Here is a 22471-nt window from a genome sequence, read left to right as displayed (position 1 = left end):
GCCATAGCATAGAGCCTGTCTGTTTATAGATCTCTGCCTGTCTCGTCCGTCTGTCTGTCCACCTGTGTGTATATATCTGTATATCTCTATGGAACAGGGAACAGGATAGTTGTGTAAAAATCCAAAATACAATTCTGACTATGAACAACCTGCAGGGTCAGTCCAGGTGTGGCTGTGAAGCCCCAACCAAACTACAGGACACTGGGTTGGGTGAAGGCAGACTGGCAGGCGGGCGACCCTCCTGACCAGAGGTGCCGCCCAGGCCCAAGCCCCTCTGTGCATCCTGCTGGGCCTGTGGTGGCCAACACACCAGTGCCCAGGACCGTGAGCCTGCCCTGCCTCCCCAGGACCAGCCCTGCACTGGGGGTGGGGGTGGGCAGGCCATGGCTGGCCCGGCTCCTCCTGGTCATCTAGGAGATAGTGGGGTCCTTGGCTTTCGGAGGCTCTGAGCCCGTCAGCAGGGAGATGGTGGGGTCCTCTGCAAAGCTGTCCCCTTCGGAGAAGTAGGAGCCCTCTCCCAGCTCAAACAGCACAGGCAGGTCGCTGCTCCCAGTGTCCACGGAGCCGGGGTCCAACAGGAACAGGGGCTGCGCTGTGTAGTGCACCAGCTGCTTCCCTGCGGGGGTCGGGGTGTCAAGGCTGTGGGGGTCGGGGCAGAGAGTGGGGCTGATGGGATTTGGCTCACCTGAATCCGGGCTGCTGTTCTCTGCCTCAGGAGGCCTGGGGGGCTCCTGGGGAGACAGGAGCTCCTGGATCTGTGGGGTGGAGGGGTACAGTTAGCACTCCTGCCTGTGTCATTCCCCCTTACCCCCCCACCCACCTACGCACACTGGCCAGGCTGCTGTCAAGGTCAGGCAGGCTCATGTCGGGCACAGTCACTGAGGGGCTGAACAGCTGCAGAGGAGGGAGGGAAGTCAGCAGTGCACCTGGGGGCAGGGCGGGCGGGGCGGGGCGGGCGGGGCTTGACTCACGTCCAGCAGGGCGCTGGTGTCCACACTGAAGCCGTGACTGCTCAGCATGGTCTGCAGGTTGTCCAGGTTGGAGTCCATTGCATCCAAGTGGTCGCTGAGCTCATTCCTGGCCCGGGATGAGGGGGTAGGTGAACAGGTGCCCCAGGCCCTGCACCGTGATGCCCTCCTGCAGAAGGGCTCCCCTTGGCTGTGTCCCCCAGGTAATGCCCCCGTATAGGCCTGCACGGTCTGGACGGCCTGGAAGGCGGTGGGGGCTCTGTGCCCTGCACGGGTGTGGCCGGACCCATGTGGGGCATCCCGTCACCATGAGGACCTAGAGGCCTTGGTGGCAGCAGGAGAGAAGGGGTGTATTCAGCTCCAGCCTGAGGGTTGGGGGTTTCCGTTTTCAGGGTTGGTGAGGTTTCCCGTGGTGTTTGGAAAACGGCTGGGGCTGTGCTCAGCATGTGGGTGGCTCAGCTCCTGCCCCAATGCTGCTGTGGGGATGAGACCACGGTCTGGTGGCAGTGACCAAGAGAGCCCAAGGCCATGGGCACACCTGAGCCATTGAACAGGCAGCCAGGCTGGGTCCTGGAGGTGCCCCAGAGGCCACGCCTGACAGGAAGTGCAGTCAGTACTGCAGCCTGGCACCAGAGGCCGTGCCAGGCCAGGGAAGCCTGTCCTTGTCACAGGCAATGACCACAGGCCTGTGGCCAGGGGAGGCAGGATGACATTGAGCCCCCGTCATGGAGGGGCCCAGAATGCTACTGCCCAGGCGCAGTGCTCACGCCCCGCCAGGCTGGGTCTGGTCCACGGCTGTGTGGGAGGGCCCAAGCTCTGGCAGGGCCCTCCTCCCTCCCCAGTGGGGTCAGCGCTAACCCTGGCTGGACTCGGCCATGTGGAGAGGAAGAGGGGCAGGGCAAGAGGCGGGCGACCCCAGACATCTGTGGAGTGCGAGCCAAACTGCAAGATACAAAAACGAGAGGCCCCGTTGCAGGCAGGGCTGGGCAGGGCCTGGGGGTGTCGAGGCCGGGCCCCGCTCACCGTCTCCTGCTGTCGGTCTGGGTGGCACGACTGATGCTGGGACCCGTGGCCTGTGGCGAGAGGGTGGCGGCAGCAGGAGGGATGGCCAAGAGCAGGGCCCGGCAGCCTGTCCCACCACGCCCTGGGCTTCTGTGGCGTTCGGGGCTGTGGGGTGATCTGGTTGGCACCTGTCTCCCTCCCCGGCCCGGAGCTCTGAGGTTGGGACGGCACTCACTTGTCCAGGCAGGCTACGCTGAGGCACTTTTCAGGGGTGGAGGTGGGCGGGGGTGAGGGGGGTCGGCCCTCGGTGTCCGTGTGGCCCCTGGCATCCGTGAGGGCTGTGGCGGAGGCGGGGGCGGGCTCACTCTCCCGCAGGATGGAGTCAATGAGGGCGGTCGGGGACAAGAGGGTGTCCTCAGAAGATGGGTGCCCGGGACTCGCCTCCTCTACCCGGGGGCTCTGAGGCGGGCTGGGGGGCTCCTCCTTGACACGCACCAGGGGGCTGCCGGACAGGGGCCTGGACACCAGGCGTGGCCACATTAGCCGGCGTCTTGGGCGGCCCCACCTCACCCCCAACTCTGCCCTGGGCCCAAGGGAGCTGGCCGCGTTGGGGGAACAGGAGGGCTGGGGTGACGCGGCCCCCACCTCTCGTCTAGGCTCCCGCCGGGGGAGGCCACGGGGCTGGCAGGAGCCAGCTCAGTGATGTCGGAGATGATGGGTCCGGAGCTGGCCACAGCATCAGGGCCGTAGAGGCTGGAGCTGCTGTAGGCCGGGGATGGGGCCTGCGATAAAAAGCAGGAGGCCCATGAGACGCGGGCCGCGGCGGCCCCCCCATCACCGCCCGCGTGCCTGGACAGGAGCCCTGCCCCCGGGCGCTCACCGAGTAGGGGCCTGGGCCATGGACGTGCTCCAGGGAGAACTGCCGGCCATACTTGGGCATGGAATGTGCCGAGCCGCTGTCGTTCAGCATCAGGGGGCTGCGGGGAAGGGCACGGGTCAGCTGCCTCCCCCAGGCTTGGGGCACCCAGGGCACAGCTGACAGAGAAGGGGGATGGCCCTGGGCCCTAGGCCCCGTGCCCCACATGGCCGATGCAGGTGTCCCCAGAACCTCACATCTTTCTCTTCACCCCCAGGATCCGGTTTGACTGCACCAGCGAGATGAGGAACTGGATGAGCTGTGGGGAGAGAAGACACAGTTACCCTGGCACTTGCGGGGCCCCCGCTGGCCCTCTGGCCCTGCCCCCACCTTGTTGACGACTTTCTGCTGCTGGGCATGCTTCTGCCGAAGGCTGGCCACCTCCCGCCACAGAGCCTCATTCTCACTGCAACAGACCAGGCTGGGTCAGTGGGGCCCAATTCCAGGAGCCCCACAGACCCTCCCGTCTCCCAGGCGGGAGCAGGGGTGAGTGTGACCATGTCTGGCCTGGCCCAGTCCAGTATGAGAACTGCTGTGTGGAGGGGCTAGGGGACAGGCCAGAGCTTGCTGGTCCCACTGCCCCTCCCTGGCGGGGACAGCTGGTGTCAGGTAGGGTGGTTGGGGACAGAGCCAGCCAGGTGCACCTGGATCCTGGCACCCATCCTGCACAACATCTGGAGGGATGCCTTAACAGCAGACCCTTGAGCCTCTCCTACGAGGCCTGAGAAGCCAGGTGTGGAGAGGACAGTTCTTCAGGCTGCACCAGCAGCTGTCGTGTGTCCTGCGGATGCTCAGGACCCTAGACAGGCCTAGGAGTGGCTCAGAGGTGGCCTCACAGGGTAGGGAGGAGCTTCCCGAGCACTGTCCCCAGGCAGGTGAGCAGGGCCGTGAGCGGGCTCCTGCTGCTCTGGGAGGCTAGGCCCAGCCAAGCCTGAGTCTTCTTGGGGCCACCCTGAGAGGCGCCTGTGTCCTAGCAGGCCAGGCCCGTGTGGCCGGATTCCAGGAATCACAAAGCCAGTGTCTCCTGCTGGACCCTGTGCGGGAGAGTCTGAGGCCAGGGCCTCCTCCGTGATGTGGGGGTCAAGAGCACCTGCTGCTCGGAGCTGAGGATGCCGCACTGGGGTTGGGGTTCCCGCATGCTTGGAGTCCCAAAGTGGGTGTGAGACCTGAGCTGGCCTTCTGAAGTAGCCCTGCCTCAGTTTCTCAGGCAAAGTGTGTGTTAGGCCCCTGCTAAGGTTTCCCCAGAGCCACAGGGTCCTGGAGAGGAGGGACTGGGGGGCTGGCTCCACAGGCCCAGGCACGTGTGGGGCAGAGATGCATCTGTCCCCAGGGTTGAGGCGGGTGGGATGGTGACGGCTGCACCTCAAGATGGAGCCATGGGGAGCGGACGGGGGAGCAGCAAGGGGTCTGGCCACAGGCCTGCTGTGGAAGCTGCTGCTGACCCTGGCCTGTTGGCGGGGTCTGGTGTACAGGGTTTGTGCTCAAAAGTAGGCTGGTGGGTCCTGCCAAGCTTGGCACTCAGCTCGCCTGTGCTGTGGGCCCCAGGCAGAAGCCAATGCCCCAGGAAGCCAGGATGGCCCAGAGGGCCCTGGGGACGTACAGAGCAGGGCACCCCTAACCCCCTTGTGCGTGTGGAGAATGGCTGGCCCTAGAGCTTCCAAAGCAGCCACGGGTGGCGGGGCTGGGGCAGAGGACCAGGGCGGAACTGCGTGGAGGGGAGGGGAGGGCCGAGCACCTGGTGCCCCAGACAAGGCTCTGCCCCCACAACACACGGGGCCTCCTGGTGAGCGCCAGGACCCACTGCAGCCCACAGTGCTGGGGTGGGACCTACTGCTTCATGGCCAGGAGCTTGGAGTCCATGCACTCCTGCTTCCCCTTCATCAGCTGCACGTCCGTCAGCAGCTTAGTGACGCTGTCCTGGCGGATCTTGATGTCCTCGCTCTTCAGGGTGGAAACCTGGATCCCCCCGCCCCGCCCCGAGAGGAACAGGAGTCACTGAAGTGGCCTGGGAGCTTGGCAGGCTCAGGCTTGCCCACCGGGTCTCCCAGGAAGGGGGCGGGCTGGGGTGGGAGCTCTGAGGGAGAGGTGGGCAGGCAGAGCTGTGGGGGCGAGGGCAGGCGAGCGTCCGGGGCGGCACTCACACTGGTCACTTTCCTCTTGATGTTCTCGAGGAGCTGCTCCCGGCCACGGAGGAAGCAGGGGTGCTGAAACTCCGTGTCGTCTCTCTCTGGCTTGACCAGGCCGCCCTGCTCCATGTGGACCACCTTCCGGAAGCCGTCTGCACGTAACGGGGTGGGGGTGGCTCTGCCTCAGGACGGGACCAGACGGCCTCCAAGAGTGGCCACCGCCCCAGGAGGCTGCTGGGGACTTGGCCCTGCTAAGACCCCACCTGGCCTCCTCAGAGCCCATGCCTGGGGGGCCAGGTGGCCTTGGTCTAAGGCAGACCCCGTGTCCTCACAGGGCTCCCCACGCCCGACGCACATGCGAGTTTGGCTCGGGCTTCATAGTTCTTCCCTGGGGACCCCAGGTTCACACCCACAAGGACCCTCCCCCACCATGGAAGAGGCAGCCGCCCCCGGCCAGCACAGGGGGTCCCATCCTTCTTCCACAGGGTCCCCCTGCTGGGTCCTGACTCACTGTGCGCACGCCCACGCCCCTGCCTGCCCAGAGGCAGCACTCACACATGTTGAGCTGCCGCACGAAGCTGGCCATGTTGTTGTGCTTGAAGTACTTGGGCAGCACCTCCTTGGCAAACTGGCCCTGGTCGAACACGTGGAAGCTGTTCCCGCTCTGTCAGGAGACACATGGGCGGGTCACACGTGGCGGCAAGGGGCAGCGTGCCTGGGCCGCCCCTCCCCCCCGCCCCTCGTGCAGTGCACGTTCCACCCGATGGGGCTGGGGCCACGGGTGGCCCGGGGGCTGGCAGGAGGCGAGTTTGTTCCTGGACCACCTGCCACCTGGGCAGATGCGGGGCCTTCCTCGCAGTCGGGAAGCCCCTCCCCAGGCGTTCTAACGATGGCCGATGCCACCTTTCCACTCACAAAGCACCCACTGCACTCTGGCCCCTGTCCCTGGGACGAGTGTTTGGCTTTGAGCAGCACATGTCCCTGAGGAACAGCCAAGGAAAGGGAACCCTAGTGTTATCACTCCCGAGGAAAACACAGTTGTGTTCAGAAATCCAGTTCATTCTTGTTTTGTCACGTGAGACAAGAAACAGACATAGCCAAACGCTGCATATACTCCTCCTCTTCTACTTCTTTCCTGAGCTCAGGCCCAGAGCGGTTAGGAGGAGTCGGTGAGGGAGGCATCCCTGCTGGCCGTGCCACGACGGCTCAGAGGGGACAGCGAGGGGCCTGGGGCAGGTCCAGCAAGTGATGAGGGGCACGTTCCTAGGCAGGGGTGACTGACCCAGTGAAGAAATCATTCAGGGCAGTGGGACAGGTTTCTCCTTGCCAGGGAAGGGAGCTACAGATGTCAACAGGAACAAAAGCCCGAAGGACTCCGTGGTGTGGTACCAGAAGTGAAGAAACGCTTTACAGCACAGAGATGTGACGATAAACAGGGGGGTGTGTGTGTGGGGAGGGAGATGGTCAGAGAAAGGACTCCAGAACAGCAGAAGAGAGAAGGTGACAGCCGCCAAGCCGACTTTCCAGAACTCTGAAAATTAACCAAAGCATCACAGTAGCACAGGGAGCGTTCATTCAAGAAAAACAGCCCAATCTTAGTAAGTACTGTGGGCTTTGTGGGTTTTATTTTTTTTGAAGCAGGGTCTTGCTCTGTCACTCAGGCTGGAGTGCAGCGTCTTGAACATAGCTCTGCTCAGCCTCCGCCTCCCTAGTTCAAGTGATTCTCGTGCCTCAGCCTCCCAAGGAGCTGGGGCTACAGGTGCCACCATGCCTGGCTAATTTCTGTATTTTTAGTAGAGATTTGGTTTCACCATGTTGCCCAGGCTGGTCTTGAATTCCTGACCTCAAGTGATCCACCCACCTCAGCCTTCTCAGGTGCTGGGAAAAGAGGTGTGAGCTACTGTGCCCGGCCAGGCTTTGTGGCATTTTAACATGCTCTATGCCCACTCCTTCTGCAGCCCTGAAAACCAACAGCTGCAGTCCCTGTGGGAACCAGCATCCTGGCAGCCACTGAGGTGTGGGGCAGGGCTTGGGCTCTTCAAGGTCCCATTCCCAGAGAACCGTCAGTATCTGACCTGAAGAGTTCATTTGCAAGGCTGTCTCTGATCTGACTGGAAGCTCTCCTGTATAAAAAAGCCTTTTTCCTAGCTGTGCTCGCTGAAACACCTAGCGGTGACGTTTGAACGCTGTGGCTGCCTGAGGAGTGCCTGGCAGCTGGCAAGGACAACTAACCAGGAGACCTAGCAGGAAAAGACGCAGGAGGCGTCGCCACTAGGGGCTCTTCCTGGACACCTTGCAGCTGTGTACATGTGCAGGGCCATGCCCACGTTCAGGAAAGGCCCAAGCCAGCCCCGAGCTCTCAGCTCTGGCTGACCTTGAGGCTCTGTGTGAGCAGGAGAGAAGGGTATACCCGGGCTGTCCACTGCCTGGCCGAGTGCTGAAGGCATCCCCAACACACACACACACACACACACACACACACACACACACACAGAGCACCCGGAAAAGATGGGAGAGTCAGCGGCTCCAGGTATTCAACAACATTTCTGCCCCGTCACCACCTAAGTCAGTTAACTGAACAGAGACTCCAGCTGCCATAAACAACAAAGAACACAACCTTTACGGAATTAGTCCCCAAAAGCCACCAGACAAGTAACCGAAACAAACGGGGGCGACGGCCGATCTGCGGGGGCGGGGGACTCCGGGCTCCAGCGCTGCCACGTGAACCTGCTGGAATCCGTTTTCTAGCCGGGGACGCTGGTGCATGCCTGGGGTCCTAGCACTTCGGGAGGGTGAGGTGGGTGGATCGCTGGAGCCCAGGAGTTGGAGACTGGCCTGGGCAACAAGGCGAAACCCCGTCTCCAGAAAAAAGACAGAAATTAGCTGGGCGTGCTGGTACACACCTGTCATCCCAGCTACTCAGGAGGCTGAGGAGGGAGGACCCCTTGGGCTCCAGAGCTGAAGGCTGCAGTGAGCTGAGACTGGCTACTTCGCTCCAGCCTCACTAACAGACTGAAAACAAACAAACAAAACTCTAGTTTTCAAAAAAAAAACAACTAAAGGAAACCACATCTGAAGAACTAAAGTATGAGAATGACATCTTACCAAACAGAATATATCAATAAAGAGATAAAAACTTAATTGTGGTTCTTCCCATTAAAAAAAAAAAAGATAAAAATTATAAAGAAGCACGAAATCAAAATTATGGGGTTGAAAAGTATTACTAACTCAGACTAAACGTTAACCAGAGGGGCTCAGGAGCAGCCCTGGCTAGGAGACATGAAGACAGGTCAATACAGATGGTCCAGTCTGAGGAAGAGAAAGAAAAACGATGGACTAAAACCGAGCAGAGCCAGCCGGGCACGGTGGCTCAGGCCTGTCATCCCAGCACCTTTGGGGCCTGAGTTGGGTGGATGATGAGGTCAAGAGATTGAGACCTCCCGGGCAGCATGGTGAAATGCTGTCTCTACTAAAAATACCCGAATTAGCTGGGTATGGTGGTGGGTGCCTGCAATCCCAGTTACTTGGGAGGCTGAGGCCGGAGAATCGCTTGAATCTGGGAGGCAGAGGTTAGAGTGAGCTGAGGTTGCACCACTGTACTTTAGCGTGGGTGACACTCCATCTCAAAAAACAAAACAAAACAAATAAAATGAAAGTATTAAAAGACCTTGCCACTCAATCATTCTATACTGGCTGGGTGTGGTGACTCACATGTGTAATCCCAGCACTTTGGGAGGCCATGGCAGGAGGCCTGCTTGAGCCCAGGAGTTGGAGATCAGCCTGGGCAACGCAGTAGGACCCAGTGAGACTATGCTTTGAAAATGGAGAGCGTTCCACTTCTGGAACAGCCATGTGAGGAGCTCTGTGGACGCACTGCCCGTGAAACAGGCAAAGCTTAAGTCTCACAACCGTCCTAAAGGCATATAACAGATAAACACGTATTGAGTAAAATCTGCTAACACTTGGCACAAACAGTGAGTCTTGGTGGCATCTGAGCCTCAGCGTCCTCTTTCCTCCACCCCAGCTCGCCTGACGTACGCTACACGTGAAGGGAGGGGAACAAGAAGATGGGGGCCCTTCTTCCCTCAGTTCCCAGGAGTTTCCTGGATCTCGCGGGCTGGAGAGACCACCAGAACTTCTCGTCCTTGCTGACTCCAGGTTGAAGACATTAAGTCTCTGGTGCATGTGGCCAAAAGGCCAGGGCTCCCCTCCTCCACCTTGCCCACGCCTCAGAGTGGAGACTCCGCCGCAGCCACAGCAGGCAGAGGACACCCAGGGCTCTGATCACCCTCTCCTCAGCTCTCACCTCATTAAAGCATTTTCAAAATTACAATTTATTTTTTTTTGAGATGGAGCCCCGCTTTGTTGCCCAGGCTAGAGTGCAATGGCACAATCTTGGCTCACTGCAACCTCTGCCTTCCAGGTTCAAGTGATTCTCCTGCCTTAGCCTCCTGAGTAGCTGGGATTACAGGTGTGCGCCACCACACCTGGCTACTTCATATATATATATATATATATATATATATATATATATATATATTTTTTTTTTTTTTTTTTTGAGACGGAGTTTCGCTCTTGTTACCCAGGCTGGAGTGCAATGGCGCGATCTTGGCTCACCGCAACCTCCGCCTCCTGGGTTCAGGCGATTCTCCTGCCTCAGCCTCCTGAGTAGCTGGGATTACAGGCACGCACCACCATGCCCAGCTAATTTTTTGTATTTTTAGTAGAGACGGGGTTTCACTATGTTGACCAGGATGGTCTCGATCTCTCGACCTCGTGATCCACCTGCCTCGGCCTCCCAAAGTGCTGGGATTACAGGCTTGAGCCACCGCGCCTGGCCTACTTCTTATATTTTTAATAGAGACGAGGTTTTGCCAGGTTGGCCAGGCTGGTCTTGAACTTCTGACCACAAGTGATCCACCGTGCTTGGTCTTAAAAACCACAAGTTTTAAATACAATTCAGGCTTTCTGGGTTAAAGCTGTAGGGTAGAACACCCATGCTGGGAAAGCCAGCCCAAGAAGATCAGAGGCTGCTGTCTTGCCCAGTGTCCAGGGCGGCGGTGCAGAGAATTTGCCCGGGAAGGTAGGCTGTCCATAAGCAAAGAGATTGGAAGCTCTTGCGGAGGAAACTCATTTTATTTGAAAGTTCAGCCCAAGAGTGCTTTATTTTTTTTTTATTTTTTTTTTGAGACGGAGTTTCGCTCTTGTTACCCAGGCTGGAGTGCAATGGCGCGATCTCGGCTCACCGCAACCGCCGCCTCCTGGGCTCAGGCAATTCTCCTGCCTCAGCCTCCTAAGTAGCTGGGATTACAGGCACACGCCACCACGCCCAGCTAATGTTTTGTATTTTTAGTAGAGACGGGGTTTCACCATGTTGAGCAGGATGGTCTCGATCTCCTGACCTGGTGATCCACCCGCCTCGGCCTCCCAAAGTGCTGGGATTACAGGCTTGAGCCACCATGCCTGGCCTGGACTCTTTTTTTTTTTTTTTTTTTTGTCGAGATGTATCTCCCTATGTTTCCCAGGCTGGTCTCAAATTCTTGAGCTGAAGCGATCTATCCGCCTTAGGCTCCCTAAGTGTTGGGATTACAGGGGTCAGCCACCATGCTCAGCCATTTGTCTTTTTTTTTTTTTAATGGGTTGTCTTCCTGAGTTGCAAAATAAATAAATAAATAAATAAAAATATATTCTGGGTACCAGATAGATGCTTTGCAAATATAGTGTATGGTCTGCTTCTTAATTTCTTTCTTTCTTTTTTTCACGTGGAGACCCAGCATGACTGCGGATTTATTACAAGTCCCCGAGAGGGCGTCAGTTTCTTTCCCACGTCCTGCTCTGCAGCTTCCTCGGCTCTTTCTGCTCCTATGCTGAAGCGCCGGGCGTTGGCACGGGCCATGCGGGGACTAGCGAAGGCTTTGACATTCTCCTCCTCAGTGACGGCTCGTGCTTTCTCCTTCCTACAGACACTGCGGATGGGCACGACCGGTCCCGTCATCCGCGTGGCGAGCCTCAGTTCCTCAGCAGAACCGTCGCCCTTGTGGGGGCCGAGGGCTTCCCGGGGAACAGGTGCGTTTGGAGCGGCTCCTCCGCCGCTGCACGTGGGCCCGCAGGGACTCGGCGGACTTACTCCGCCTCCTCGGAGCCACAGAAATGCTCCCGGTCCGGGCCACCCCGAGCTCCTCCGGGCAGAAGCTTCGCCTGGTGCCGAACCGTGGGGCAGCGCACGACGGGCCGGATGGGCCCCGACGCGGGGCTCCTCGGCTTGCCCGGCCTCGCGTCCACGACCCTCCGGGCCGGCTGGCTGAACCACGCGGCCACGCGCCGCTGCCAGTCCTTGGGGAAGAGGGGCTTCAAGGTCACGCCATCCCGGCTGGGCGCCTGGCTGACTACGGCAGCCGAGCGGAAAGGGGCTTCTTTTTTTTTTTTTTTTTTTTTTTGAGACGGAGTTTCGCTCTCGTTACCCAGGCTGGAGTGCAATGGCGCGATCTCGGCTCACCGCAACCTCCGCCTCCTGGGTTCAGGCAATTCTCCTGCCTCAGCCTCCTGAGTAGCTGGGATTACAGGCACGCACCACCATGCCCAGCTAATTTTTTGTATTTTTAGTAGAGACGGGGTTTCACCATGTTGACCAGGATGGTCTCGATCTCCTGACCTGGTGATCCACCCGCCTCGGCCTCCCAAAGTGCTGGGATGACAGGCTTGAGCCACCGCGCCCGGCCGGAAAGGCGCTTCTTAATTTCCTAACGGTGTATTTTGAAGAGGAGATATTTTTAACTTTGATGAAGTAGACTTTATCAATTTTTTCCTATTTTGTGATTTTGTGTCCTAACTCAAGGTTAAAAAGGTTTTTTTCTCGAGAAGTTTTGTTGTCTTAGCTCATATTTAATCTCCAACCCACTCTCAGTTTTGTGCATGGTGTGAGGTAAAGGACAAGGCTCACGTTTTTGTTTATGGGCATTCCGTTTTCCCAGCACTGTTTATTGAACAGATTATTATTTCTCCATTGAACTAGTCAAGAACAGCTTTGTCAAGATCAACCAACCTTGGATGGGTGAGTCCATTTCTGAAACATATAGTCTGCTCTGTTCGTTGACATGTCTATTTTTATGCTTATATCATTCAGTCTTGATTATTAGAGCTTTATAGTGAGTCTTGAGATCAGATAGTGTAACTCTTTTAATTCTGTTCTCCTTTTAATAACACTTAGTCTTCTGTTCCATGACCATACTATTTCTCTCCATTTATTTAGGCCTTTAACTTACCCAGTTTTTTTTTTTTTTTGAGATGGCGTCCCGGTGTAGTGGCATGATCCCGGCTCACTGTAACCTCTGCCTCCCAGGTTCAAGTGATTCTTCTGCCTCAGCCTCCCAAGTAGCTGAGATTACAGGTGCATGCCACCATGCCCAGCCAATTTTTATATTTTAGTAGAGACAGAGTTTTACCACGCTGGCTTGGCTGGTCTTGACTCCTAACCTCAGGTGATCCTCCTCGGCCTCCCAAAGTACTGGGATTACAGGCGCGAGCCAGCGTGCCTGGCCAAACGTTTGTTGTTTTAAGGAGTCAAGTTTGGGCCAGGCTCTGTTGCCCTGCTTGAGAAAGGTGTGGTGCCTGATGGTGAGTGGTAGCTGGACCCCTCTGGGAGGGAGGTTTCACCATGTTCCGGCGCTCACTTAGTTAAGCTTCTTCACATCATGAGCCTCAGTTTTCTTATCTAGAAAGTGGACATTGTGCCATCTACATGAATGGCTATGGGCAGAACAGGACAAAGACCAAGCAGGCTTGACCTCGTGTTTTGCACAGAGGCTGTGCAAGGACAGCTGTGCGCCTTCTCATGGGCATACCTGGAGGCACTCTGGTCCAGGGATACTTTGGGGCCTCCAGACCCTGTAGCGCTCCTCACAGCTACTGCTGTGGGACCTCTAGCATCTTGGGCCAAATGCCGACCTTCAAGGGTGGGGCCAGTGGGCCTGCTGGTTCCTGGCAGCTCTCAGAACCAGGGAAGCAGGAGTGGCCCTGCCTGCTGTGGGAGCTCTGGACACAATCTGGGGCCAGGGTCTGAGTGACTGGGTGTGGCCAGGTCAGCTCTGCTTCTGTAAATCCTCATGTGTTCATGAGTGGACGCCTCGCCCCTTGCCTTACTGCAGGGATCACTCTGCTCCCAACTGTCCACCCAGAGACCCATCCCCTCCACCGTGGCCATCTGACCACTGGTTTTCAGAGGACCCCACCTCATGGGATAGGTCCAATCCTTGGTGACCTCCAGCTCTCTGTCTCAGGGACCCCCAGGGCCTTAGCACATTCTTCTAGAGTCCTTCCTGCTGCCAAAGAGAAAAGAGCTGCACCCATGAGGCTGGAACCAGGTGAAGACAGGTGTCCTGGAGCCCACATCTAAGGCGGCCCTCAATCTCAGGGCCATCCAAATGCAGGTGGGTCTTAAAAAGGAATGCCTTCGGGCCAGGCGCGGTGGCTCAAGCCTGTAATCCCAGCACCTTGTGAGGCTGAGGTGGAAGGGCAGCTTGAGTTGGGCAATACAGTGAGACCTTGTCTCCACTAAAACCTTAAAAAAAAAAAAAAAAGCCAGGTGTGGTGGTGTGAGCCTGTGGTCCCAATGACTCAGCTGAGGTGACTGGATCACTTGCGCCCGGGAGGCAGAGGGTGCAGTGAGCTGCAGTCATAGTAGCCCTGTGCTCCAGCCCGGGCGAAAGGGACAGACATTGTCTAAAAAGTAATAATAATGTAAAGAGTACTTCCCTAAAGTTTGCACCCAGGCACCCCTCTGGCCTCACCCTGATCCTGAGGCCTGGGTCTACCGGAGTTCATCCCGACCTGCATTCATGACAAACACCCCAGCATCTGCCTGGTACAGGTCACGTGGCTGTGCCTTGTTCTTAGGCTCCTCAGCCAGTTGGTGGCTCCTGGGGCTGGGATGCCACAGCCAGGCCTCAGCCTGGAGTCCACGGCTGCCTAGGGCAGCCACGGTTAGCCTTGTAGGGCAAGGGGACGTGGGGCTGGGCCAGTCTCTTTTTAGAACATGGATCAGGTTTGAAAACATTTCCTGCTCTCACTTATGAAATGTATGTTCACTTTTTTAAAAAGTACTTTAAAAAATATCTGTAATCTCTCCATCTAAGAAGTACTTTTCATACTTTCTTTCAATTTTGTTAATAAAGGCGGGACAAAATCATAGCTTGTAAGAAACTGAGATGATGGTGAACCGAGTTCTGGGCCTTCACTTTCTGCTTCTGTTTGGGTCTCCATGCCGTCAAATTCTCTGAAGAGGCTGTTGCCCTCCTGAGTCAGCTGTAGCCCAACAAGGCCCTATAAGAGCCTCCACTGGTGGACAGAGGAGCTGCTGCATGCAGAGGAGGAAGGTGGGCTGAGAGCTGGCACCAGGGCACGGGGCAGGGAGGGTCTGGGTCTGGGTCTCAAGCTCTGCCTATGGAGCTGCCTGTTAGTCCAGGTATTCGGCACCCACACCCCCATGTCTTTAGATCTCAGCGGTACTGATCCAGGTGCACCTTTCGGATAAGCTGTTGAGAGGCTGGCTGAGGGAGGGCCACCACGTCCATGCCTATGCTCTTGTGTGGACCCCCCTGTGATCGTGACTTTGTGGATGACACAATTCCTCTCCAGGGCAGGCAGGGCTATGCTGTCCTCCATGACTTGCTGGGTCCTCTCTAGGCCCTTGCCTGTGTGGGTGGGTACACATGGGAATGAGGGTCTAGGGGGTGGGAAGTCAAACACCACAGGGATGGCGCAGCTACCACAGTCCCCACCAAACGAGCTCTCCTGGGCAGGGAGACAGTGTTCTGCCTCCAGTGGCTGCAGCGGAGTCCAGATCTCAGGCTGGGGAGGGGAAGTGCAATGGCTGTCCAGACCCGGTCCCATTCCTGGCCTGGCGCAGTGAAGTCACTGGCCAGTTTTTGGGCCTCGGTCTCCCCCAAGTAATTCAGCCTTGAAAGTTAGTCACCATGCCTGTAATTCTGCCTTATCTTCTTATGACAAACAGGGACGGTTTTCCTTGGCAGGATGGTGCTAAGACTCTGAGCCACAAGGAGCCTGTCCCAGAGAAGGCAGCAGAGAGCATGCGCACCAGGGCTTTCTAAGGCCTGGAGAGTCAGCTGGGCCCGGCCAGTCGCTTGACTCCCTGCCAACAGGGAGTCCTCAGGGCTTGTGTGAGTGCTGTCAAAGCCACAGGATGGGACGATCACCTCCTTTCTCCAGGAGGGGCAGCCAGGGCCAGAAAGCTCTGCAGCCCCCTGCCCAGCCTGGAGAAGGGCTTCTTTCCATTCTAAGTCAGTGTTTCTGTCTCAATGCCATGCCAGCCCCCACTGCTATGTCCCACACCAACCACGGCCACTTCATACTGACCAGGTGGAACCAACACTCACATTCCAGTCGGCTCCCCATCTCTCCCCAGGGAGGACAGGCCCACAGGTGGTGCACCTGTGAGTGGAGTGGAGGCCAGCCACAGGCCTGATCACATCTGCCTCCTTTGCTCAAAAGCCCTGCCCAGAACATGCCTTGGTCCCAAAAACAGTACACTGGGACCTAACCCACAGCCTCATAATCTTTAAGCAGATTACAGGACAGGATAGATCATGCTAGCAGGATTAAGCTTACAATATCCCAGAGAATCTCGGATGCCCCTCCCCCAAGGGGCAAGAGAGTACTTCTGAGAGTTAAGGGGAATAAGAAAAAGAAGGGCTGGGTGTGGTGGCTCACTGTAATCCCGGCACTTTGGGAGGCCAAGGTGGGTGGATCACTTGAGGTCAGGAGTTCCAGACCAGCCTGGCCAACGTGGTGAAACCCCGTCTCTACTGAAAATACAATTAGCTGGGAGTGGCGGCGTGCACCTGTAATCCCAGCTACACAGGAGACTGAGGCAGGAGAACTGCTTGAACCCGGGAGGTGGAGGTTGCCGTGAGCTGAGATGGTGCCACTGCACTCCGGCCTGGGCGACAGAGCCAGACTCTGTCTCAAAAAAAAAAAAAAAAGAAAAGAATAAAAGACAGAAACATGGGAGAATTTCCTTTGCATAAGAATGCCAAGGTCGGCCGGGCGCGGGGGCTCACGCCTGTCATCCCAGCACTTTGGGAGGCCGAGGCGGGTGGATCACGAGGTCGAGAGATCGAGACCATCCTGGTCAACATGGTGAAACCCCGTCTCTACTAAAAATACAAAAAATTAGCTGGGCATGGTGGCGCGTGCCTGTAATCCCAGCTACTCAGGAGGCTGAGGCAGGAGAATTGCCTGAACCCAGGAGGCGGAGGTTGCGGTGAGCCGAGATCGCGCCATTGCACTCCAGCCTGGGTAACGAGAGCGAAACTCCGTCTCAAAAAAAAAAAAAAGAATGCCAAGGTCTAGAATGAAGAGATGGTGAAATGAAGTCAAACTACAGGAAGGTGCACTGCACCTTACCTTTCTGGGACTTGGGAATGGGAAGCCAATGCAGGGGAATCAGCAAGACAAAGTGTTTCTAACAAGAGCAAAGACTTCCAGTCTTTTCTTTATTCCCAAACACTCTGTAGGAAATGCAGAGCCTCAGTAAACCTGAGAAGCAGAAAACCTGGACTCCTGGCTGGGGCAGCTTCAGTTCACTTTTCTTCATTCCTAACAGCATAAGGAGGCTGTGCAAACAGGGGCACTCAGCAGAGTCTGAGGAACTCTGGAGTCTTAGCTCCTGGGAGGCCACACATGCTTGGTGGCACCCCGCCTGTCACGTTCTCTCCACAAGCTCCCAATGATCCGTGGCTTTCTTTTTGTTTTCTGTCTGAGACAGGGTCTCACTCTTGCCCAGGATGGAGTGCCGTGGCAGGATCTCAGCTCACTGCAACCTCTGCCTCCCAGGTTCAAGGGATGCTCCTACCTCAGCCTCCCAAGAAGCTGGGACCACAGGCACGGCTAATTTTTTGCATTTTTAGTAGAGTGGGGCATTCGCCATATTGTCCGGGCTGGTCTTGAACTCCTGGCCTCAAGTGATCCACCCACCTCTGCCTCCTAAAATGCTGGGATTACAGGCAGAAGCCACCCTGCTCAGCCGGTGTGGCCTTTCTTCAGGCCATCACTTGCCAGCCATGGGCCGTGGCTCTGCCCCTCACCGGACACGACGTCACAGCCGGGATGTGAACAGCAGATTCTGATCTCCAACTCCAGACAATCACTGATTTACTTCTGCAAACCGGAGCTGTCCGGTCTCGCAGGGTCGGATCATGTAAACAAGCCTGCTGCCAGGCAACTGAAGACAGAGACACGAATAAAGACGCCCCATAAGGAATGAAAAAAAAAAAAAAAAAAAAAAAAACAACCTCCTCTTGGGAAACCCAGATTTGGGATTCGGAAACGGGCTTGAGATCAACCTGAAGCTTCATGACGTCTTACTTTATGTTTTCACTGCCTTTCCTGTTCCACTACAGCAACGCCCTCCGCCTCACGTGCCAAGTCCTGACTTTCTCGGGATAGTTGCCGATCCAGCACCTCGGAGGCCATGCCCTGGGGACGCCGGTGTCCCCTGGGGCGCAGCGTCCTCTGGCGAAGCCGGGTGCTTGCCCCAAGTGCGGACACTTCCGCAACCGCCCAACAGCAGAAGCCCAAAGCGTGGGACGCCCCATTCTCCCCACCCCAAGGAAACTTCGCTAGGGCAGGAATTAAACCGCGAGTGGGCCTCGCAGCCACTTTCCCGACCTAAGGCTCTGGGCTGGGCAAGCTCGGGACCCGTCGCCCTTCTCCGGCGGGGCCATGGCAGGCTCACCGCGCGGAAGCCGAGCTGCGGCTGGGCCCGGCCCTCCAGTCCCCGCGCCGTCCGCCGCGGCCCTGCTCCCTCCCGGGCCCACAGGCCCCGCGTCCGCGCGCGGCCCTTACCGGGCTCCAGCATATGAGCGCGTCAGTGTCCGGGTCGCTCACGAGGGTCCACAGTTTGGTCAGGAAGGCCGGGACGTTGCTGGGCCCAGCCGCGCCGGGGCCCGCGGGCAGATCCATGTCGGGGAAGGCGGGAGGAGGCGGAAGGAGCGGCCGCGAAGGGAGACCGAGGGCCGGGCTAGCGCCGTCGCCGCGCCAGCCGCCCAGGCCGCAGGGCCGCCCGCTGCGCACACACAGTCCCGGGGCCCAGCATGGCCGTCGCCATCTTGCAACGGGCGCGCTCCCGGCGCCGCCGCCGCCCTCCGGCGTCACCCGGCGCGCGCGCGCAGGCCCCGCCCCCGCCCCGCCCCGCCCCGCCCCCCGGGTGCCTGCGCGCGCTCGTCCCGCCTCCGCCGTCCGCCAATCGGGACCAGGCTGGGCGGGGCGCGCCCTCCTGCGCACGCGGCCCCGTCGCTGCCGGAAGCGGTAGTTGGGCTCGCGGCCGGCGCGCGGCGGGGCATGGCGGGTTCGCGGAGCGCGGGGCGCGCGGCGGTGCGGAGCGTGCGGCCGTGGAAGCGGCGGCCGGAGCCGGAGTTGGAGCCTGAGCCCGAGCCAGAGGTGACTGCGGGGATGCGGGGCGGTGGGGCGCGTCCCTACCGGGACCCGGCGTGCACGTGGCTGGGCGCGGGCCAGCGGGCCCGGCCGCTGCTGTCATCTGGGCCCCGGTGTCCCGTAAGTCGGCCTTGCGCGTGGCCGCAGCTCCTCTCCGGGGGGCGTCCTAGGCCGAGCGGACTGCGGGGGTGAAGGACGGCGTCCGGGAAGCAAAGAAACGGGGGAGCGGGGAGGGGGGACGGGGCACCCCCTTGTAGCAGCCTCTCCAGCGGTTCCGTTTGTGCATCCTGCCAAGAAGAGGGCTCGGCCCGCGCCCCCCAGTAAATGCTTAACCTACTCGTACGGTACTTAATTTCGTTTTTACGCTCACGAGTTAGACATGAGAATAAGAAAACCTGAATAGAACCCGTGTCTGCTGCATTCGCTGTGTCAGAACTCACTGTTGTTCTCTGCCAGCTCAGCCCCGGGTTGATGGCGGGGGTCGTCAGGTTGGGTGGTGGAGGGAATGGACAGCCAGCCCCTCACAGCCCCCTCGGCCGCGCCGGCTTGTTGAAACTGCCCCATTGCTTTGTGAAGCCAATCCATCCTGCTCCCCATCCCGACTGAATGGCCCGCAGGCAGCTCTAGGCGCCAGCCCGATTCTACTTCCACCCTTGGGCTAAATGGTCCTCAGGAGCCAGTTGTGTTTGTCCCAGATCAGGCATGCCATTTCCACTGGTTATTTTGATTGTGTAGCTAACTGAATACTGGAGACACATCATGACCCTGTGAGAGAGACATTGTGTGAAAACCCAGTGTGCAATAGCTAATAAATGCGGCTCCTTCTTTAAATGAGACTTGTAAACTATTAGGAAAACAGTAAAATGTAGAATTTTGCATTCAACTGCTTCCTTTTTCTTTCTTTCTTTCTTTCTTTCTTTTTTTTTTTTTTTGGATAGAGTCTCGCTCTGTTGCCCAGGCTGGAGTGCAGTGGCTTGATCTTGGCGCACTGCAGCCTCAGCCCCCGGTGTAGCTGGGATTACAAGCGCCTGCCAGCACCAGCTAATTTTTGTATTTTTAGTAGAGATGGGGTTTCCACCAGGTTGGCCAGGCTGGTCTTGAGCTCCTGACCTCAGGTGACCTACTCACCTTGGCCTCCCAAAGTGCTGGGATTATAGGTGTGAGCCACCGTGCCTGGCCTTCAGCTGCTTCCTAAGAGTCTTAAGTTCTTGTTCCACTTTTTAAGGCCCGTGAAGGACCCCACACCGAGCGTGCTGGGGTCACGCAGTCAGCAGGGCTCTACTCAGAGGCAGCTGTGGTCCTGCTCAGAGAGAGGAGGGGGTAGGTTGATGTGTGGTTACAATTAGAGTCGGAAGCATCTCTGACTCGTCAGCCAGTCCTTTCAATTTACTGATCAACTGTTGGTCCTAATTTGGTTAAATGAGGAGGCTTCTGTTGGAGGACTCCGATTGTCTCCCAGCCTCCAGCCCCTTTTCTAGTTAGTGACCTCATGGCTCTGAGGCCTTGGATGCCGGGGTGAGGTGTGGAGAGGACTCAGTCAGGCAAGCTGTGTGAGGGACCCAGTGGAGTCCAGCCCAGCCTGACCCCACAGGGCCTCTGGAGTGGCAGTGGGCGGCAGAGAGCAGTACTGGTTTTGTGATGAGAGCTGAGCTCCAAGAACGGGAGATGGTCCTTGACAAGCCCTCTCCCTGTGAGGTGCTGGAATTAAAATGTCACTGCCAAAGGCAGGAGGCTGTCTTGTCAATGGAGGTAGAAGACTAGGAAGGGTCAAGTTGGGTGGATGGTTTTGGTGGAGGCTGGGGACTGCAGGGTCCTGGAGGCCGGTGTGTGGCGGGGTGTGAGGCAGTTCTCCCTGCCGTGGCCACCGCCCCACGCCTGGAGGGGCAGTCATCACCAACCCACTGTTTCCTTGCAGCCCCGTCTCCTCTGCACCTCTCCTCTCAGCCACGGTGCCGGCAGCGATTCTGGCCTCTCCGACAGTGAGGAGAGTGTGTTCTCAGGTCTGGAAGATTCCGGCAGTGACAGCAGTGAGGATGAGGATGAAGGCGATGAGAAGGGAAAGGAGGGAGCCGGCAGTGACAAGGGCCCGGGTGCAATGGAGAAGGCCACCGAGGAGCAGGCGCAGGTGGGTGAGCAGGAGCCCCTGCTGTGGGCTCTCCCCCACAGGCAGGTGGCCTTGGGCTTTCCGAGCTGCACTGCACTGATTTCCCCACTGTTCCTCGGAACCCCAAGGCCCGTGTCCCTCCCTTGCTGCACCTGGGCACACTTGGGCTCTAGGACGCTGGTTCTATCCCCGGTTGTGTGCCACTCTCGGGAACTCTGAGAATCCACATGCCCAGGCTCTTCCCCTCAGATGCTGCGCGGGTGACAGGCTGGGTTTCCACGAGGTGCGGATTCCACTGCCTGGGATTGAGTGGCAGGACCAGCCAAGGAGGGAGCTGCGCAGTGTGGGCAGGGCTCGAGCAGGGGGCATGGGGGCCCCAGCTAGGCCTGACCCCACAGGGCGTCTGGGGCCGGAGCAGCCCGGGGGTAGAGGGTTAGACATCCTACCTGTTGCAGCTGTGGTGGGGGAGGGTGCACCCACTCTTACTGAGAACAACATGAAAAAAGCATAATTTAACTAAAACACGCCATTATCCTTTTCCTTTTTTTTTTTTTTTAAGACGGGGTCTTGCTTTGTTGCACAGGCTGGAGTGCAGTAAAGTGATCTTGGCTCACTGCAACCTCGACCCCCTGGTTTCGAACAGTTCTTCTGCCTCAGCCTCCCGAGTAGGTGGAATTACAGGCACATGCCACCACACCAAGCTGATTTTTTTTTTTGTATGTTTAGTAGAGACGGGGATTTTGCCATGTTGGCCAGGATGGTCTTGAACTGCTGACCTCAGATGATTCGCCTGCCTTGGCCTCCCGAAGTGCTGGGATTACAGGCGTGAGCCACCACCCCAGGTCAGACTGAGTGAAACTGAGTGAAACTCAGTCTCAAAAAAAAAAAAAAAAAAAAGGCCGGGCACGGTGGCTCAAGCCTGTAATCTCAGCACTTTGGGAGGCCGAGGCGGGTGGATCACGAGGTCAAGAGATCGAGACCATCCTGGTCAACATGGTGAAACCCCGTCTCTACTAAAAATACCAAAAAAAAAAAAAAAAAAAAGAAAAAGAAAACTATTCTGGAAATGGTTTGTAAGGATTTGCTCTTCCTGTAGTTTCAGTGTCCTGGAAGTTATGGCCTTGGCTAGTGCAGAGACCCCCGTGATAGAAACCAAGCAGCCATGTCTTGCTCAGTCTGTGTTAGCTGTGTTGGATTGGCTTGTTTACTGGGAAGAAAAGATTTAAACTCACATTTAATTCAGGCTTTAATTATAATACTAGTGTACGCAGAGAGAAAATGACATGCTGGTTTGTAAAATCATGGACAACTATGTTAACCCTTCTTGTTAAGTTTCTAGAATTATACAATACCAGACCAGGCACAGTGGCTCATGCCAGTAATCCCAGCAGCTCGAGAGGCCTAAGTGGGAGGATCACCAAAGCCCAGGAATCCAGGCTGCAGTGAACTATGATAGAAGCACTGCACTCCAGTCTGGGCGACAGAGCAAGACTCTGTTTCAAAAAAAGCCTGTAAGATATAATATACTGAAAAATAACTTAGATATGGTGTTAGCACCACTCAGTAGGGTGGAAGCTCGTACTCAGGGCCCTCACTTCTAACAGTGAGCATAGTGTGGTCTGGTGTACATCTTTCTGGGTCTTCTGTCCCTTTTTAAAATTAAGGATTTACATGTTAATGATTTTCTTATTATTAAATTCTTAGGCCGGGCGCGGTGGCTCAAGCCTGTAATCCCAGCACTTTGGGAGGCCGAGGCGGGTGGATCACGAGGTCAAGAGATCGAGACCATCCTGGTCAACATGGTGAAACCCCGTCTCTACTAAAAATACAAAAAATTAGCTGGGCATGGTGGCGCGTGCCTGTAATCCCAGCTACTCAGGAGGCTGAGGCAGGAGAATTGCCTGAA

At 57.3% G+C, this 22471-nt stretch overlaps 2 protein-coding genes across 5 annotated transcripts in view; one reads left to right on the top strand and one right to left on the bottom strand.

Annotated features, from left to right (window-relative positions):
* Positions 1–9: 9 nt before the first annotated feature.
* On the bottom strand, positions 10–18200 carry HSF1 (heat shock transcription factor 1). 4 transcript variants are annotated; one of them, XM_039464519.2, is made up of 14 exons: positions 17874–18199; positions 5568–5676; positions 5028–5164; positions 4718–4842; positions 3217–3292; positions 3084–3145; positions 2851–2947; positions 2616–2752; positions 2206–2487; positions 1827–1910; positions 972–1077; positions 829–894; positions 686–755; positions 10–616 (listed from the first exon to the last, which is right to left on the bottom strand). In XM_039464519.2, exons 1-14 carry the CDS (start codon positions 17988–17990, stop codon positions 411–413), a joined length of 1674 nt encoding a protein of 557 aa, XP_039320453.2. In that variant the 5' UTR covers positions 17991–18199; the 3' UTR covers positions 10–410. The 4 variants fall into 4 exon arrangements, with proteins under 4 accessions (XP_039320453.2, XP_039320454.2, XP_039320455.2 ...); XM_039464522.2 differs by having other exon boundaries at positions 426–608; positions 17874–18200; XM_039464520.2 differs by lacking the exon at positions 829–894.
* Positions 18201–18318: 118 nt separating this feature from the next.
* BOP1 (BOP1 ribosomal biogenesis factor) overlaps positions 18319–22471 on the top strand; it is a 30472-nt gene continuing 26319 nt past the window's right edge. The window contains exons 1-2 of the mRNA XM_039464515.2: positions 18319–18467; positions 20377–20586. Of these exons, the coding sequence (XP_039320449.2) occupies positions 18369–18467; positions 20377–20586 (309 nt within the window). The 5' untranslated portion in view covers positions 18319–18368. The remainder of the gene's footprint in view (positions 18468–20376; positions 20587–22471) is intronic.

This window comes from Saimiri boliviensis, chromosome 15, assembly GCF_048565385.1.
Source record: "Saimiri boliviensis isolate mSaiBol1 chromosome 15, mSaiBol1.pri, whole genome shotgun sequence".
NCBI lineage: Eukaryota > Metazoa > Chordata > Mammalia > Primates > Cebidae > Saimiri > Saimiri boliviensis.
Note: the sequence above shows the minus strand (reverse complement) of the source record. Positions and strands in the feature narration are given on the sequence as shown.

Coding starts and splice junctions, on each gene's coding strand:
- HSF1 (XM_039464519.2), bottom strand. CDS start 17,990: ATGGATCTGCCCGCGGGCCCCGGCGCGGCTGGGCCCAGCAACGTCCCG. Junction 5,677..17,873: donor CGCTCATATGCTGGAGCCCG/GTAAGGGCCGCG, acceptor GTCTCCTGACAG/AGCGGGAACAGCTTCCACGT. Junction 4,843..5,027: donor TCAAGAGGAAAGTGACCAGT/GTGAGTGCCGCC, acceptor GGGGGGATCCAG/GTTTCCACCCTGAAGAGCGA.